The sequence below is a fragment of the Episyrphus balteatus genome, chromosome 1 (assembly GCF_945859705.1).
Source record: "Episyrphus balteatus chromosome 1, idEpiBalt1.1, whole genome shotgun sequence".
Lineage (NCBI taxonomy): Eukaryota > Metazoa > Arthropoda > Insecta > Diptera > Syrphidae > Episyrphus > Episyrphus balteatus.
The window spans coordinates 161751882-161770021 of NC_079134.1; the positions used below are offsets into that span (position 1 = coordinate 161751882).

The window sequence follows — 18140 nt, forward strand, 5'->3', positions numbered from 1 at the left end:
CAATGGTCATAAATACAAAATAAAACCATGTACATTGAAACAGGATTGATTCACAGTAAAACCATCAAAAAAGGTTTGGTTAAAACTTGAGCCACGGCTTAGCCACGCTTGTCCATTTGGCTGTGAAAAATTCGGACCACGGCCGAAAAATGTTTGCACAGCAATTGGACCTTTTTAGCCTGTAACGAAAAGAGCCCGAATGAATTAATAGTCGAAACAGAGTGTTAAAAAACTAATTTTCGCTTAAAAAAAATAACCTCGAAATTATTTTGCCAGTTTTTTTTTAATAAAAAATCATAAATTTCCCACTTATATGACACTATTTTATGAACACACCCCATTTGTCGTATTTAACATTTGCCTACGTTTAACGTTACGTTACGTTTTCAAATGGCAAAAATCAGCTGCTGAAAAGTGCATGTGGATGCACTTGTATTATTTTTTTTTTTGTTCTTTTTTCATTACTCAATTAATTTAATAACAAAGAACTGAAAAGAGAGTATATCGGTGTTTTTAGTAACAAAAAAGATAATAAATTGATAAGAAACTGATAAATAAGTCTATCTTTAAACAGTCACACAACGTGAAAGTTTTTCACATATTTAATTGCAAAATAATATTTTAGTTTAATAAGTCCCAAGGCCAAGTGAGGAGAGAAACATTTTTTTATAAACTTGTTAAAACAGAAAAAACAATCCAAGTGCGTTTGGTTCTATACAAGGTTGTATTATTTCTGGGAATCCCATTTTATAATTTTCTTTATTATTTGTTACAGAAATGGATGTTTTGTCGGCTTTGCTTTTCTTTTTCATACCATTCTTCTTGGTTTGTTTGTGTAGCTTCTGTTGCCGATCGAAACAGAGAGGTGTTATCTTTTCAAGTAAGTTTTTCTTTTTTTGTTTTTAATCTTATTAGTAATCACATGAATCGAGAAAGAAACAATTGTAGATAATTAATAGATCGCAATTGCACATTTTATTAATATGCAAACCGTATTGCATTATTTTTGTTTACATTTGGTAAACTAACAAGGCAAGGCTTTATGCCTAATATAAAGAGAAGTGCAAGTATAGGCTGGTTTGGGGTTTCGCAATAAAAATGAATCATAATGTATTTTGAGACAAAAAAATACCTCAAGTTGAGGAAGTGATGAAATGAAATCATTACTTTTGCAGGGTAGAAGGTACTTTTAATTATTATAAATTACAGGAAAATCCAATAGGAAAAGTGGAATTGCTAAGATTCAAAATCATAAACTTGGCTTGGCAGTTATCATGATTATATTACAAAACATTCATGATGCAGGCAGTCTTTTTTTTATCACTGAGTCATTATGATTAAGCTTGAATACAATTAGCAGAAAATCGATAAGTTTAAGTAAACAACCAATAAATAAATCAGGTGGCAGAGAGATAATAGTCAATAGTTAGCATAGTAATCAATTTGTTATTTGTATTAATTTGGATTAAATTGTTAAACATTCTTTATAAAGAGAATAGATTTTACGAAGGTAAGGTGAAAAGTTCTCGGCTTGAAATGATCGATAATGATTTTCATTTGAAAAATGGTTTAATTTTTCCACATAATCACATAAAGTCAGAGGTTTATACAACTGTAGAACTCCTTCCCGGAAGTGAGAGCCTGGTAGGCTTTCAATATATACATTTACAGCTCTTCCACGGGGCCCGAATCGCTTCTGAAACACAATTGAAGCGTTGAGAATGAGAAGGGGTTAAGTGACATTTTCGAATTTTTTAATATTTACAGCGGTGTTATTGCCATTCATTTAGTGTCCTTAGTGTAGAAGTTAGCCTCTGATCATTTTTCTAAATCTCTCCCATTTTCATACAAAAAACCATAAACCAAAAACTTAAGACGACGATTACTAAAAACTTGAAATATGTCGCTTAACCCCTTCTCATTCTCAACGCTTCTTTTTATGTTCGAGAAAAGATGAAAGTCTGATGGTAACACATTGAGAGAATAAGGAGGATGGGCGAGTACATAATACTAGCAGAATCCCTTTCGCATTCTAAAAATCTCTGAAAATAACCTTTCTGGCAGACACGATAAACTTTGCTTTTTTGGGCAGACTTTGACTGTTGTTTTCCTTTGGTGGATCTAAGTCTCGTCCATGGCTACAAATCGCCGTAAAAAATCAATGGCCCGTTTAAAAAAGAAGCAAGCTTGTTTTTGTCAGAAATAATCAAATGTAAGGAATTACAAGATGCTGTTCTTTTTAGAGCAAATAGCCTCGAAACCAAAATATTGAGTTCTTAAAGCAAGCCCTTTGTCAATGAGGTCTGTGCTTAGAGTGATGGGTAACCCAATTTAGCGTACTCGAAGTTTGAATTCACTTTTTGACTTTTTGACGAAGACCCGAAAATACCCTTAAATTTTTAAATAATGCATTGAGAGACAAATTAGAGAAGATGTTGGGGTCAGCAGGATTGAGAATCACTTGACAATTTTGAAGGCTTTATTAAAACCACAAATCGAATACCGTAAGCGCTTTAAGATTGAATTAAGTGAAATACTACCAAATTTTCGAAATATTTTTCTATATTTCACTGGTATTATTTCAAGGCAATGTTAGAAGTGATAACAAATGAAGGTTTGTGTACTAAACACCTGTTTACAGCAACAAAAAATCTATACCAAAACGGGCAGTATTGGTTAAGCCTTACTGCGGTGGTTCTTTATTTTATTAAATCCTAATTTCTTGTATGCAGATTACAGAAGTTCTATTTATACTATGTATTTGACTCTACGACTTTACTCTCTGCTCTTTAATGAAAGCAACATTTATTGCATGTAAAAAAACATTTGGACAGTAATAGTCATTAGTCTACCTGTGGTCCCATCCGAAATCATAACAAACGTCAGAAAAAAAGAAAAATAAACAAAACAAACATTCAAATCTATGCTCAAAATTATCTTTACAAAAACTAAACATAGTTTAAACAAGTACATAGAATATTTTCACAAAATGTGTATTCTCATTGATAAAGTATTATTTACTTCCTCTCTCCTAATATACGAAAAAGATCACCCAAAAAAAACCGATAACAGCCAAAATAATACCTGATTACTAACCCCTTTACGTCTGAAACGATTCTTCTTATCTTCAAGTTTCCCATCTTATCAATAAATTCATGTACTTGATATATTTTTTTGTTTCTAAACCAATTCTATTAGAAATAAAGAATTTTCGTTAGTTGTGATTTAGATTACGTGAGAGATCGTTTGAAATATTAAAAAATAAAAAAAATGCATTTTTATATTTTCGATGCTACAACGTCTTTTTTAATTATTACAAGTTGTATTTTCAATTTAATCATTATAACGGGATTACTTATTAAAAAACGAACATCAAAACTAAGAAAAATGATATTAAATAAAAGTTAGTGGTAAAAAATGAGTAGCTTTGTTTAATCATACCATAAGAAAAGTCTGACAACTGAAATTCACAATTTCTGTTCTTTCTTTCGATTTTCTTAATAATGAATAAAAATGTTTATATCAGCTCTCAAATAAATTAATACATTTCTGGCACTACACCCTATAAAAGATCAGGCCTAGTAACTTACAACTCTCAATAATTCTTCTGTGCGTGTAATTAATTAGCAATATTGGAAGGTAATTTCAATTTACCGCCGATTCCGAAGGACAAGCTGAGATAAACTTTTTCAGGACAATGATTCTCTTAAAGGATTTGGCAATTCCTCTCAAAACTCTCAAAACAATATAGTCTGTATTAATAAATATTTTTGTTATTGATTTTGTTGGTAATAAAAAAGAAATGGACTGTCTTGAAGGTAGTGAAACCTTATCTGTCCGATTACCAAATCGTTCCCTCTCTGTGAAATTTAGATAATATTATTAACAATTAATTTCGATTTCATCAGATAAAATAATTTATCATTGTTTGTGCCTGTTCATATACATATCTATGGTTGGTAAATTTGTTTTATCCATTATTGTTGGGTCTTTTGAAAAAAAAAGCATGAATAAGACTGATTGCAAGAAAAATTAGTTTAAAATTTCAAAAATCAAATATCAATTTGAATGTCTTTCTACATGAATTTTTTTGAATATAAACTGCACTAAGCAGTATAAAAAAATGAAAATAAAATCATTTCAACTTTAAAAATAAAAAAAAAATATGAGAAACCAAGTTGCTCAACGCTTAGAGCGCAAAATTTTGTTGGTGCTTTACTTCTCAAATATCTTCTTTGACGTTTTGATTTTTTAACTTTCATATCTGATGTTCTACATAAAAGTGCTACTGTTGACTGTAAAATTGACAGCAAAATTCTAATATACTGAAATGGATTTTCAAACTAATCCAGAAACAGTCGACTTTGGGTTGTTTTTGTAAATAAATATACATACTTTCAAACTCAAGGCGCAATGCTTTACGCAATGGATTGTCACCTACCTACTTTATTGTAGGTCCTCTGCACTTTTGTACCATTGGTTGTGAGGCATGTTGCGCCATAAATGCTTGTATTTATTTTCATATGTACATGCTTTAAAACCTTAATCCAATGTGAATTTTATCTAAGGAAAAATAGCGTTTAGTATCTATTAAGCTTTTCGCTTATTTGAGGAAAAGGTTATTTCATCTTTTTATTTATTTTTTTTTTTTTACTGAAAATGCCTTTATTTTCCTTTTATCAAAACTAATGCATACAAACCTATATAATCATTAGTCATATCATCACCAACTTTAAATAAAAAACCGATGAATAAATGAATAATTTGCGACCCAGTCGAGCATTTTAATTTGTTTTAGATTCTAAGCGAGATGTTCTGTAAAAGCCCTTTGAAAAAAGAAATTCTAACTCATGATAATGATGAATGAGCTTCACATAGATTTACTTCTGTACGATTGTTCATTTTCAGTTGTTCATGAGTTTCCTACCCATCGGTTCTGAGTGTTTTCTGATCCAACTCAAGTTAATCTCGATAGTATTACTTTTTGTTGATCTCAGTGGTTTTTTTTCCTGCCAAAAATATCTACAAGATTGAATTCTTCTCTTCTTTTCTGTTGTTTTTTTTTTTTTTTAATTTTGAATTCTGTTGTTGATGTTTAATATTGCGACGAATAAAATAGCAAAGAAAATCGAAAATTAGTTAGTGTTTGTATTTGAAATCGACAGCAACAAGTATAATAAAAATGTCCGGCGAAGAATTTAGTGAGTTTGATCCAAGTGATAATATAGTTTAATATCTGAATTATATCTTTTGATATCTTCTAGCCTCACATTTCCCATGGGGATTGTTTTTGTTTATACTCATTGTAATTTTGTTTAGTATGTGCACCCATTGCTGCAAAACTGAACAAGGTGCAATTTATAGAAGTGAGTATATACATGCTTAGAGCATAATTTTTTTCTTTTTATCACATCTTAACTCTAAAAGTTCTATAATGAATGCAAAAATTGAGTCATATTCGACGAATACTAACCAAACTAGAGATAAAAAAAATAATACACATGCGGTATAGCTTGAAACAAAAGAATAAAAAATCCATCTGTATTTGGGTGTGCTGTCTACTCTGCTGTGTTGTTGGTTGGATGTGATATGAAAACTTCTTTTCAGCAAAAAATAAGCTTTAAAGAGAATTCATTAAATTAACATTTTGTGACCTATGGAAGAATAATTATAAACAAAGTCGACAATACGAGAGAGAAAAAAAAAATTATAAAATATTGTTTTTATTTTGTTGTTGTTTATAATTCGCATTACTTATCATTTGTATATTTATTTCAATTTTATAATTGTTCGAGTTTGCTGTTGGTTGTAAAAAAGTGGTCAATCATACAAAATAAATTAGATTGAAAAAATCCAACAATAATATTTTAGACCGACATAAAACCTAGTAATCATACTCTTTTTAATGTAGCTGGAGCTCAGACAACCGCTGAAGTCAAAGCCGTCATAACATTCCTCACTAGCAATGTGATTCACAATTTCGTGGAACTAATTACCCGCACACAGAAATGTTTACTAATTCAAGAACTCTTCGCTCCATAGATTTATTTATTTATTTATTTTTTCGGCAATGTCAGAATTTGGATAGAATGGGCACGTTCAGGAAATATTAGGGACTAGATTTTTAGGCAACGTCATTTTCTGAACGGAAATTTGAGGAAATTGACTAAATTAGTTTGGATATGATGCTGTTGTCAAATTTCAAAATTTACTTAAGTATTTTACCGATCGCATGGGGAAGACACCAAATTTCACTTAACTTTAATGAATAAATAATATTAAATGCACTTTTTACTTGTTTTTCAAACAAATAAATTTAATTTCACTAAATTAATTCTTTAATTCAAAACAATTTGCTGTCATGTTGACAAAAAAAACTTTCTTAAATTTTTAGGGAAAATTTTCTTGCCTAACTTTCCAGTTAGTTTTCCAATAAAATTACCTAAATTGGAAAGATTTTTTTTTGACAGCTGACCAATCAGAGACCGAGAAATTACCTAAATATTTAGTGCCTAACGTTTCTGAACCTGCCCAATTACTTGAATTCATTAAACAAATTTCAAGTTAAAAATTTGAAGCTACCTCAACTTTTACATCAGTTGAAGATTGGCATTGTAGTACTAGAACATTTACATATTTCAATGTTTGTTCAATGTTCGCACTTGGAATGGGACGCATTGAGTAAACACTTAGGTGTTTTATTTACTTTAGGTTATTCCACCAAGTTACGGGCGGGAGACTAATTACAAAACAGTATGTTCCTATTGGCAATGGTCACTACACCATTGTAGACTGCGCGCCCCTTCTTAGGCAGCATTCTTTAATTTATCCCCAGCTTTAGATGGGCGCCACCCGTGGAATTATATGAGATAATAAACATCTTATTTCTCGATTCAATGTACCTACGAAAATTCTTTCCTTACATTCTATTTCCTCCAACTAGTGCCGTGCAATTTTCATTTAAAAGACCTTAGGTCTTACGGGCATAGTTAAAAATTTTATAATTGTTATAATTGTAAGAATGGGCAGTCCCAATTTTGGGTGTATTACGGAATTTTTACATCAGTGCAACAGGCCATAAAAAACTTGGTGGGGGTCCACCAGCGTATATTTTGAGTTTAACACATGGTTATAGTAAAAAAATTATAACATAAATGCAAACATTTTTTAGTATGAGTTGTGATTTCCATTGGTACGGGTATTACTTACACAAATTTCCGAAGAGAGGGCCGTGAGCCTTAGGCAATACGTAAACTTAAAGGCTTGGCCACACCGGAGGGTACGCGGTAGCGGTAAGGGTAGCGGCAACGATATTTGTATTAAAAAAATTCCACACCCGAACGTTGATGTGTCAGTTTGGAATTTTTTCCATACAAATACCCGTACCGTTACCTGTACCTCTACCGCGTACCTTCCGGTGTGGCCAAGCCTTAATTTAATTAAAATTGAACGTTGTATTGTTGTTAAAAATTATTCCGAAAATATCAATATAAAAATTAGGTCATTGGATGTTAAGAGTTGTAAAAAAAATTGTATTGCAACTTTATTATTATTGTTTTTGCTTACGTTTTTTTAATTGATTGTATTTTTTTTACAGCACCCGTGGTCGTGACTTCAGCAACGCACACAGCACCTGGTGGTTATCCGAACGCTGTTCAAACAACGACGGTCTATCCGACGTCAAGTTCAGGCTATCAACAAGCCGCATATCCTCAACAAGCCGCATATCCTCAACAAGCACCATATCCAGTTATGGGGTATGTTCGGTAAATCATATTGATTGATTTTTTTCATAAATAGTACTTTTTTATTTTTTTTGATTAATTACCTAATAACTTTTGTCAAATTTGTCAAATCTTATAAGCAAGAAAAGCTTATTTATTGTATTTTCTGCTGTCTCACAATAGCCCGTACCCGTATGCATACTGTAAAAGCGAATTAATGTATAAACTAGTTTTGATATGCAAAAAAATTTTGATGGAAAAAGTTCATACTTTGCAATTTTTCAAGTAAAACAATTTACTATTTTTTACGCATATCACCCAATGACTCAAAAATTGATAGTATTTATTTTTTAATTCAACGGGTGTGAGAGAGATTAACTATGTTAAGCAAAATTTGTAATATAATTAGAAAAATACCCTATTGTATTAATTAAACATTATTATATTTTTTTTTGTAGAGTACCAACGGCGATGCCAATGCCAATGCAAAATGCTCAAATGCATCCTCATCCAATAGGGTAAGTTATTTATCTGCACAGAGAAAGAATGAGTAATTTATCTAACTGACATTATTATTTTTTTACAGAGTAAATCCACAAGTGATGCCACCCTATCCTCCAGCGGGAGCTGCTCCTTATGCAGCACCTTATCCACCAGCTACTAACTACAGTATGAATCCACCATCATATGACAGTGCAGTTGGTCCCAATCAAAATTCTTACGAAAAACAAATGCCATATAATCCAGGCTACACGTCGCAATATTAAATATTTATTACGAGTACTTCTACACAAATCACATTTTATTACCAAATTATTTCGTAATTGCATTCCTTATTGATGCAAGAAGTACCATGAATGTGGCATATTTTTATTTATCTATCGATTATTAAGTATCATTAGTATTTTTTCACTAGCTTCACAAACAAAATGAAATTTTCTTAAAAATATAATTCGTTCTTATATAGATTATTAGAAAAAAGAAAAATTATTTTTAAGACAAAAAAATGATCAAATGAAATTTATGTGTAATAAAATTTTACACAGCTTATTCACAAATATTTTTTTTACTATTTAAATATAGGATAATGCTTTTTTTTGTAAATAAAAATTTATAATAATACAAATCGTTTTTGTAAGACTGTTAAGTGGTTACCTCTTACCTGTAAAAGAAAAAAAAACAGAATTATAATATATGATGTAAAAATGCATAAATTTGCGTTTAATGAATTAAAAAAATATAAATTTCTTATAAAAAACTATAAATGTAAAGATAAGTGTATTTTTATTTTTATTGAAAATAAACTGGCGATAAAACTAAATTTAAACGAACCAAAAATATTTGAATGTATTTGAGTTTATATTTTCTGTTGATGCTGGTTAATCGAGCTAAATTTAAGCTTCCATGTAAAATTCTCTCCAAATTTTCGATCTTAAATTGATTTAAGAATTGTGAGCAGCGTCGAAACCAATTTTGCATAGACAAAATTAAGTTGTAACACTGTTTTGCATTTTTAATTCAAGATTTCCTAGGTGTCTTGACATTTCACAATTTGAGATTAAAAGCAAAGGTCATCTGCAAAGACGCAAACGTTTTCGGTTTTGACATCACGTAAAAAGTGTTGAATTCTAAATTTTTATCAATCTGAAAGAATTCAAAAGAATTTTTAAAAAATTCAAAAGAATGTAAAAATAGTTAAAAAAAAGAATGCAATCATTTTACGAAAAATTATTGGTGATTGCATAATTTAAAATCTAAGACTCAAAGATAAGTCAATGAATGCAATATTTTAATTCAATTGTGTTACTGAATTTTAGAGACTAAATTCACAAAAGATTGCATTCCTTTAAAAGCCTGCTTGAATCTCTTATTAATTTTTTTGTTGGTTAAATATTTCTTAAAATGTCCTTTACCAATTCCGATATGAAAAACTTCTGTAAATTCATCACCTGAATTTGTTTCATTGTTTGGTCAGTCATATACTTTTTATCTTTAAAGTTTTAAATAGAAAAAAAGTTATACATACGCCATAGTGAACGATAAAGTTTAAACTGCACAAAAAAAAAACTATGAAACTGTACTCTACCATAAGATTGTTTTATCGAAACAAAAAAATAAAGGGAAATATGAACCGTATTCAGATACTTACTTTACTAATGTGCTGATTTTAATTTAAACCACTAAAGAGGATTTTTTCAAAGAGCGACAAATAAGTTTAGAGGAATAAGAGAATGCTGATATCTCTTTAATTTCTTATCAACTAGATAACAATCTCATTGATAGTAGTACCTTTCTAAATTCCATTTTTTAATTAGAAGCTAAGTACATTCAGCTTTACTTAGTTTGCTTTGTGTAGTTCGTTTTTAGTACTACTAGTGTAATAACTATGGATTTTGGCACTATTGCGTGGATAGTGTTTGGTGTCTTCTTAGTTTTAATAATAATAGGAACATGTATATCACGGAGCATGAAAAAGAGGAGACCGATTTATCAAGGTAATGAACCTATCTACGAGTACTACTGTGCGTTTAATTAAATTTGTTATTTAAAAAAAGAGCATTGTGATGTGTGATTCATGTTATGATTTGTTGTTATTTTTGAGTTGATTTGTCGCAATGAGCCAATAAAATTGAGTTTTTTGTTTATTTGCTCTCAATTTTATTGGAAGGGAGAAAATAAACTCAGAGTCAGGACTTTTGATTTGAAACGACCTATAGTAAACAAAATAAATAGTATTTTGAGTGACTCATATTAGATTGAAGTTGATTCTATCGAAACATTTTGTTTGATTAAGGGCCAATTTTTCAATAGTCAGTTAAACAGTCAGTTAGTACTTATTCCTAAGGATAGAAAAAAAATCAATTTGTCAACAGGCAGATTAGCTTATTCCTAAGAATAAAACTATCTGTTTCTTTCAGAGACGAATAAAAATTATTCTAAGGAATAATCTTAACAAATATATTGTGTGAGTTGTCAAAGCTGCTTTGAAAGAATTTTGACAAAAAATACAGAGGAACACAAAAAAACAAAAACAATTATGAATAAAAATGACGTTTAATTTTGAATATTTTTGAATTTGACAATTTTTGTTTTGTTATTCTGTAGAATAAATGATTCTTGATTGAAAAATTCAATGTTGTTATCTGATTGTTTATGAGCCTAATAACTTTATTCGTCGAACAGTTAACTGACTGTTTATTAGAAGATTGAAAAATTGGCTCTAAAAGTTAAATTAATAATCATCTGATTGATTCTATAAAGTGTATTTTTTTTTAAATTTATTGATAAAGGCATAAATATGTAGATAATTTTGATCTTCTTAGTAGAGGCATAATAATAATATGCAAAATTGTTGATCATGAACATATAATTGTTAATCAGACTAAACGATGGCTTCGAAATTAAGGGTCCGGAAGGACCTACTAGGGGTAAAATGAAAATATTTTTGCGATCTGTTGAAGATTTGTGTGATTGATAGATTTTTTGACTCTTTAGTTGGTCCAAAGACCCTCAAAAAATCCCAATATCTTTTAAAGAGTGGCTAAAGGAAGTTGCAAATGAGGCCAGGGCTAACTTTGCAGAAATGTTATAAATAGAAAAAAAGATACACATACGCCATAGTGAACGATAAAGTTTAAACTGTAAAAATGACAAACAAACAATATCCCTTCTATAAAGCTTTACAGGAGCTACATTACAACCTGTACAGCTTTATGAATTTGTAGATACTGTGCCATAAGATCATTGCATTTGCTACATTACAACCTGTACAGCTTTATGAATTTGTAGATACTGTGCCATAAGATCATTGCATTTCCGTCATTCATATTTATTCAATTAAACAGAAATATAACAGAAGTAAAGTTATTACTCTCTGTACAGGTATAATATACTTTAATTTGCTTCGAAGTAAATTTAAATGTATAAAATCTAATTTTTCATTTCCTTCGAGAAAAACACACTTTTGAATGAATCCTTTGCCAAATGCAATACTTTAACCAATTTTATGTACCATTTTATGCGCAGGATTTTCGGTTTTAAATACTCAAGACAAAAAAAAAACATTTTAGTCTTATTTCTAACGGTTTTTTCGATTCATAGATGATTAAAATCATGAAATAGAACTTATATGGCTTTTAGAAGAAAGTATAAGTACCTTGTGATTAATTTTTTTCTTGTGTTTAGAGATTATAACTAATGTAAGCCTAAAAGTGTTTAATAAATTGTTTGTTTTTTCTTTTTCAGCACCCGTTTACGTCACTTCAGCTACACACACAACACCTGGTAGTTGCTCAAATGAAATGCAAACAGTTTCGGTCTACCCCGCTTCAAATTTCAGTAATCAACAGATTATACATGGACAACAAGCTTCAGTTTCTGTTATCGGGTTAATACTAACTTATTATATTAAATTAAAACATGGAATTATAATTATAATGTTACTTCTTTTTTCTTTTCAGAATTAATTCTCAGGTGGTTGCAAGTAATCCATTAAATGCACAACCCAATTATAGCATGAATCCACCATCATATGAGAATACAGTTGGAGCAAATCAAGCTTCCTACCAACAACAACCACCATACAATCCTAGTTACATGTAAAATAAAGAATCACCAAATAATGATCAGTATTTATAATATTATGTTAATAAACAACTATCGTACAAACATGAGTTTGTAAAGATTGATTTGAGAGATATACGTTCAAATCAAATAAAAAAATTGAACATTTTCATACTCATCCAACAAAATATAGGTTTAATTAGTTTTTTTTGTAATGTTTGTAGGTACTGTTATGTATATATTTTTTAATAAAATGTTAAATATTTAAATTGCTTAAATTGCTTTAACCTATTTTAATATTCATGTTTATTTGACAAAAATTGAAATATTTCTGTTTTAGGCAGCACCAGTACCCAAACAGACCTAATATAAGGTTTTTGAGCCAACAACTTCGAGATGTTGTTGAAGAGTTTTCAAACTATTCAAACTAATAAAAAATTGAAAATCCAAAAACTCAAAATATACTCGAAAGATTATTTTAAAAAGCTTTAAAATTTATACACATTAAAGTTATAACATTGAGACACAATCATTAAAAATGTAAATGTAAAAATTCATTTTATCCGTTTGTGAAGTACGTCACATAGGATGAAACTTCTGCACGATATAGTTGGCTTAAAGCCCTTTTGAATATTTATCAGGCTTTTACATCCTAAAATGACGTTTGTCCCATACAAAAAACGTCATTTAAAATTTTTAAAGCCTGTTAAATGTTTATGAAATCAGCCATAATAGGGGGGTTCACATTGACCAACTTACCGGACAGACCCGTTGTCATTTGGCCTGATGGCCGAATTATATTTTTCGTTCACACTCATCAGACAATTTTCATCAAAACCCACTTTTCAGCTTATTTTTAATATATCTTTACCCTATTCTGCTCTCAAATTAGAGACAATGGATTATCACTGTCTGCCGGACAGACATGTCGTTTAATTGACTAACATGTTCGTCCGACCACCAAAAAATCAAAATTTTTTGAAAACCATCCGGCAAACCGGACAGGCTGTCGGATGGGTGTTCACACTATCAAAACAGCATCAGATCAGACCAAATGGCGGCTGGTCTGTCCGGTAAGTTAGTCAATGTGAACCCCCCTAATTACATACAAAAATTGAAAATTCATTACTGACCGCGTAACGTCCACACGTTCTAAGGCTTGGCCACACCGGAGGGTATGCGGTAGAGGTACGGGTAGCGGTAACGATATTTGTATGAAAAAAAATCCACATCTGAACGTTGATATGTCAGTTTGGAATTTTTTTCATACAAGTACCGTTACCTCTACCCGTACCGCTACCGCATACCCTCCGGTGTGGCCAAGCCTCTATACAAATTTACCCATTGTCCTTTCGTTCAATATTTCGTTGTGCTATGGAAAATTTCGTTTCGCTTCAAGCCTGAAGGCTTGGCCACACCGGAGGGTATGCGGTAGAGGTACGGGTAGCGGTAACGATATTTGTATGAAAAAAATTCCACATCTGAACGTTGATATGTCAGTTTGGAATTTTTTTCATACAAGTACCGTTACCTCTACCCGTACCGTTACCGCATACCCTCCGGTGTGGCCAAGCCTTGATACGAAGAAATTATAGCTCCCAGACAAAAGCCTCTCCAAAATTTAGCCGAGCATATTTATACAAGAATTTCAGTAAAGTTGTGTGCAGCGACATGCTGTTGTACATTTTTATTTGTCAAAGTGTGGCGCACGGAAAAATAAAAACAATGAAGAAAAATTTCAATTCAATTTCAATTCAATTTTTATTGGCCAAGTTCAGTAAGACAAACCCTTTTATAAAATTTTTTAATGTTGGTTAGCTTAATAAATACAATTATTTTACATTTTAAAAAACCGGAGAAAAAAGTCAGCTAAAATTTATTGCGATCTACGTACTAGGATTAAGTAACAAATATTAAAAAGTGGCATCACTTTAATCGAATTTTGATGTAATCGTACCCTTAACTTTTTGACTGTTTTTTTTTTTTTGTATTTTGGCCAAACTGTCAAACGTCAAAATCCAAACATAACCTCAAATTACTTGTTGAATTTTGATTTTGGATTCTTTTTTTAAACCAAATAAAAACATCCTCCAAATCCTCCAAAGAAATATAAATAATGGCTAATATTGCCTTAAGTGAAGCTGAAAAAACATTCATTCTACATGGTGTTGAAGTAAATACATTCCCAATGTCAATATACAAAGTATTATTAAGTCAATTTCAAAAATTTCAGGAAGATTTCCGATGTGATGGTCGTTCACGCCGTGACTATCGTCCCATGGAGCTCGAAACCGACGTGGTTAGCAATGCAAGTGGTTCGGCTCGTCTCAGATTAGCAAACACTGATATTCTAGTTGGTGTTAAGACTGAAATAGATGTTCCATCATTCCGTACTCCTGACAAAGGAAAAATTGAATTTTTTGTTGATTGGTAAGAGTTTTACTTTTGTTTGTATTATTTAAAGTAGTGGAAGTTTTTGGAACATTCTTATAGTTCCGCAAATGCAACCCCCGAATTCGAGGGACGTGGTGGAGAAGATCTAGCTCTTGAATTGGCCTATACACTTGCCAATGCCTATGAATCCTCTTTAGCTTTTGATCTGAAAGCTTTATGTATTCTCCGAGGGCAACAATGTTGGAAACTTTATGTTGATATTTTGGTAGTTTTTTCTTTTCTCGTCAATCAGACAAAACAGATTGTTGATAGTTTAATTAGATTCTAGAATGTGGCGGGAATCTATTCGATGCTGTGTCATTGGCAGCAAAAGCTGCACTCAATAATACAAAAATTCCTCGTGTTACTGCCGCTCTAATGGACGCTGGTCAAGCTGATTTGATTATATCCGATGATCCTTATGATTGCACTAGAATTGATATAGATTGTGTTCCCATTTTAGTGACGGTGTGTAAAATTGGTGATTCGTGCATTGTCGATCCATCAGCTGAAGAGGAAGAATGTAGTTCAGCGAGTGTTGTGGTGGGAGTTTCGAGACGTGATGGAAAAAGTAAATCTTTACAAATCAGTTATTATTTATATTTTACTTATCAATCAATATTCTTAGGTTATATGTCTAATATTCATACAATTGGCAATGGTTCTTTACACAAAGATACCATGTTTGATTGCATTGAATTGGGTTTGTCAGCTGCTGAATCTTTGAATGATAAACTTATGAAGGCTCTTAAGTTGGAGGAAGAGCGATGCGGTAGTGGAAGAAAAGAAGCAGTTGGATTTTTGAAGTAAAATTATTAAAGGTTATCATTATTTTAAAATTTGTTTCTTTTTTTCATTTTACAAGAAAATGGAGTATAATCATCCACGACTTCTTTTGAACCTTTTGTAGGTTATAGATTTTTGCAGCTGCTAAACTATTTCGCGTACTTTTGTTTATAGAAAAAGAAATAATTATGAAAGGCAGTAATCTTTTTATTCTGTTATTGGTAAGATTTCTGAAGTAGGTAGGTTCAATTTAGTTATGAGCTTTCGCGATGTAACTACATAGTAAGAATGCCAAAAATTAATCTCCAAAATCAAGTAAAATCAAGGCGTTCTTTAGTTCCCTCAATTTTTTCTATTGATATTAGCCTTTTGCACAACGAATAGTCGTTTGCATAATAGCGGTTCAAGATTAAAAAGTCTTTGATTGGACAAATTTTTACACTACAACAGATCTTGGGAAACTGAACTAACTAAAAAATACGAGTGTTGAACAAACCAACATCAGAAAATGAAATTATATTGCCAGACAGTCTCCTTTCTATTCTAAATCAACTTCAAAAGCTCCCAACATCACCTTCCTCGCTTCCAGCTAGAACATATAGCTGTCTACTACACATCAGGATATTAAAAAGAGTTGATCTACCATCAACAAAACGGTCAGCACGTATTCTTTATCATATCAAAACCCAACGGTTCTATCAGGTCTGGAAAATGGCAATGGCTTAAACTTCAATCCTGGGTAAACGATCTAAATATGTCGTGTACATATTTAGCAGGGCAAGTGTCAATAGGAAAGATACTTACCTCAAAGAATTAGATACTTTCAGAGAAATTAAAAAAAAACGCAAAAATTGTTGTTAAGTACATTTTATCAAGAAAATAAATAAGCATTGAACCTCGTTTAGGAACAATTTCTAGATATTTGATTTAATATAGCTTTTTACGGCTTTCCGTAAAATCCGTTCTGTTATCTGAGAGTGATTATAAGAAAGACAGATTAGTATTCTTATTCTACCAGAAAAGGGATATTGAAGTCTAAAACAAAAAAAAATATTCATCAGTGTCCGAGGAGGCCGTACAGAAATAATCTACTAAGATACAAAATTTAAAACTTGCAAATGGATAAAAACGCTCCAGTGTGAAGATGGTCTTCAAAATTGACACAAATATATATCTGCGGTGTCTCCAGGGTACAACCGGATAAAACAACGTGAAACAAATAGATTATGTCATCAAAATATTGGTGCAAGCTAAGTATCGGCTTGCGCGGAATGGCTTGATGATTAAAACCGTTGGCCTATTTGATCTAAAATCTCCATCAAATATGAAATGTAAAAGCATTGAATAATTATATAGAGAAGTGACACCGATAGTTTCTAGCGCCACACAATTTTATTTTTTTCGGCAATCAGATGTACTAAAAAATCCCCAGAGAGAATGGGGCTTGTCCTAGAAAATTATGTTTCCAAAAATTTGTTTTTAAAAAAGGAAATTTCACTAATACAAACATTAGAAAACAAATATCAAATAAAAATAAAACGTATAGACACGTCGACATCCTATAACAGAAAAAAAAATAAGGAAATTTTACTCACACATAAAACATAAAACAAATATCAAACAAAAATAAATCTTATCGACACATCTACATTCTATAAATGAAAAAAGAAAATATGGAAATTTTACTCATACATACAAAATTACACAAATATCAAACAAAAATATTGAAAAGTTATTTGACATTATAAATGTATCCATAGTAACTCGAAACTAAAAACAAAAACTTTTTATTAACGACGAGAATTTGAACAAAATTAAATAATTATTGTTATATATCCTAGGCACGTTATAGCTTATAGGGCATGAAAGTTACCCGTATTTCAATAGTTCTATTAGCGTAGGTGACAAGGTGATTGCTCTTTACTTTTGCTCTTTGAGTTCGTATCCCTACAAAGATTGCTATTTTTTTATATTATATTTTTTTTTTGGCAATATTATGAAATGCGTAACAACTAGCGCCGTTTTTGCTGAATCGAAACTTAAGCAAAAGTTTTTGTTCAAAATAAATTACTTAAGGTTCGTTTCAGCAAATGGCCCTTAATGAAAAAGAAAAGCGTTAAGAAAAACTCAACGTAATATTGTAAATCAGGTAAGAGCTCAAACCAATAAGTCGATTTGGCTCAAACTTTTTGTTAATTTTTGATTCCAAGGAGAAGAAATTGAAATTTTTTAATGGTACCAACTAGAGATGCTGCGAATAATGATTCGGCCGAATACCGAACAATCGACCACGCTTATACATTTACTTACTATTAGGCTAACCTACACCTGATAACTTTACTTCATGACAAATAAATTTGCGCCAAAGAATTCTGAATAAGAAGCTTTATTCACCAAAACTTATAATTAGCAAATTTTATTTTCTACGGGCCTTACCAATAATCAAATTTAAGGCTGACTTAAATATTTAACTGAATTTATTTCACCCTACCAATAAACAATTTAATACTCAGGTACAAGGCAAACGCTCGGCTAAATTTAATAGTTGAGTTTCATAACGAGTGCAGCTTTTAACCTGAGTTGTTTTTATACACAAGTCCAAAAAGTTAAATGAACAAAGCAGAATTCGTGATA

The 18140-nt window shown here is 31.0% G+C and overlaps 3 protein-coding genes across 6 annotated transcripts; all 3 read left to right on the top strand.

The window, feature by feature from the left end:
* Positions 1-460: 460 nt before the first annotated feature.
* On the top strand, positions 461-8669 carry LOC129906715 (nematocyst expressed protein 4-like). Of its 3 annotated transcripts, none has more exons than XM_055982603.1 (5): positions 461-721; positions 776-880; positions 7598-7757; positions 8183-8242; positions 8311-8668. In XM_055982603.1, exons 2-5 carry the CDS (start codon positions 778-780, stop codon positions 8489-8491), a joined length of 504 nt encoding a protein of 167 aa, XP_055838578.1. In that variant the 5' UTR covers positions 461-721; positions 776-777; the 3' UTR covers positions 8492-8668. The 3 variants fall into 3 exon arrangements, with proteins under 3 accessions (XP_055838578.1, XP_055838577.1, XP_055838576.1); XM_055982602.1 differs by having other exon boundaries at positions 462-700; XM_055982601.1 differs by lacking the exons at positions 461-721; positions 776-880 and adding exons at positions 5068-5201; positions 5265-5366 and having other exon boundaries at positions 8311-8669.
* Positions 8670-10057: 1388 nt separating this feature from the next.
* LOC129907064 (uncharacterized) lies at positions 10058-12342 on the top strand. 2 transcript variants are annotated; one of them, XM_055983105.1, is made up of 3 exons: positions 10058-10219; positions 11970-12111; positions 12182-12342. In XM_055983105.1, exons 1-3 carry the CDS (start codon positions 10111-10113, stop codon positions 12324-12326), a joined length of 396 nt encoding a protein of 131 aa, XP_055839080.1. In that variant the 5' UTR covers positions 10058-10110; the 3' UTR covers positions 12327-12342. The 2 variants fall into 2 exon arrangements, with proteins under 2 accessions (XP_055839080.1, XP_055839081.1); XM_055983106.1 differs by having other exon boundaries at positions 10063-10219; positions 12185-12342.
* Positions 12343-14330: 1988 nt separating this feature from the next.
* LOC129905572 (exosome complex component RRP42) lies at positions 14331-15530 on the top strand. Its single transcript, XM_055981070.1, has 5 exons — positions 14331-14460; positions 14521-14717; positions 14781-14946; positions 15003-15291; positions 15349-15530. The coding sequence occupies exons 1-5, from the start codon at positions 14404-14406 to the stop codon at positions 15528-15530; spliced, it is 891 nt and encodes a 296-aa protein (XP_055837045.1). The 5' UTR covers positions 14331-14403.
* Positions 15531-18140: the final 2610 nt, after the last annotated feature.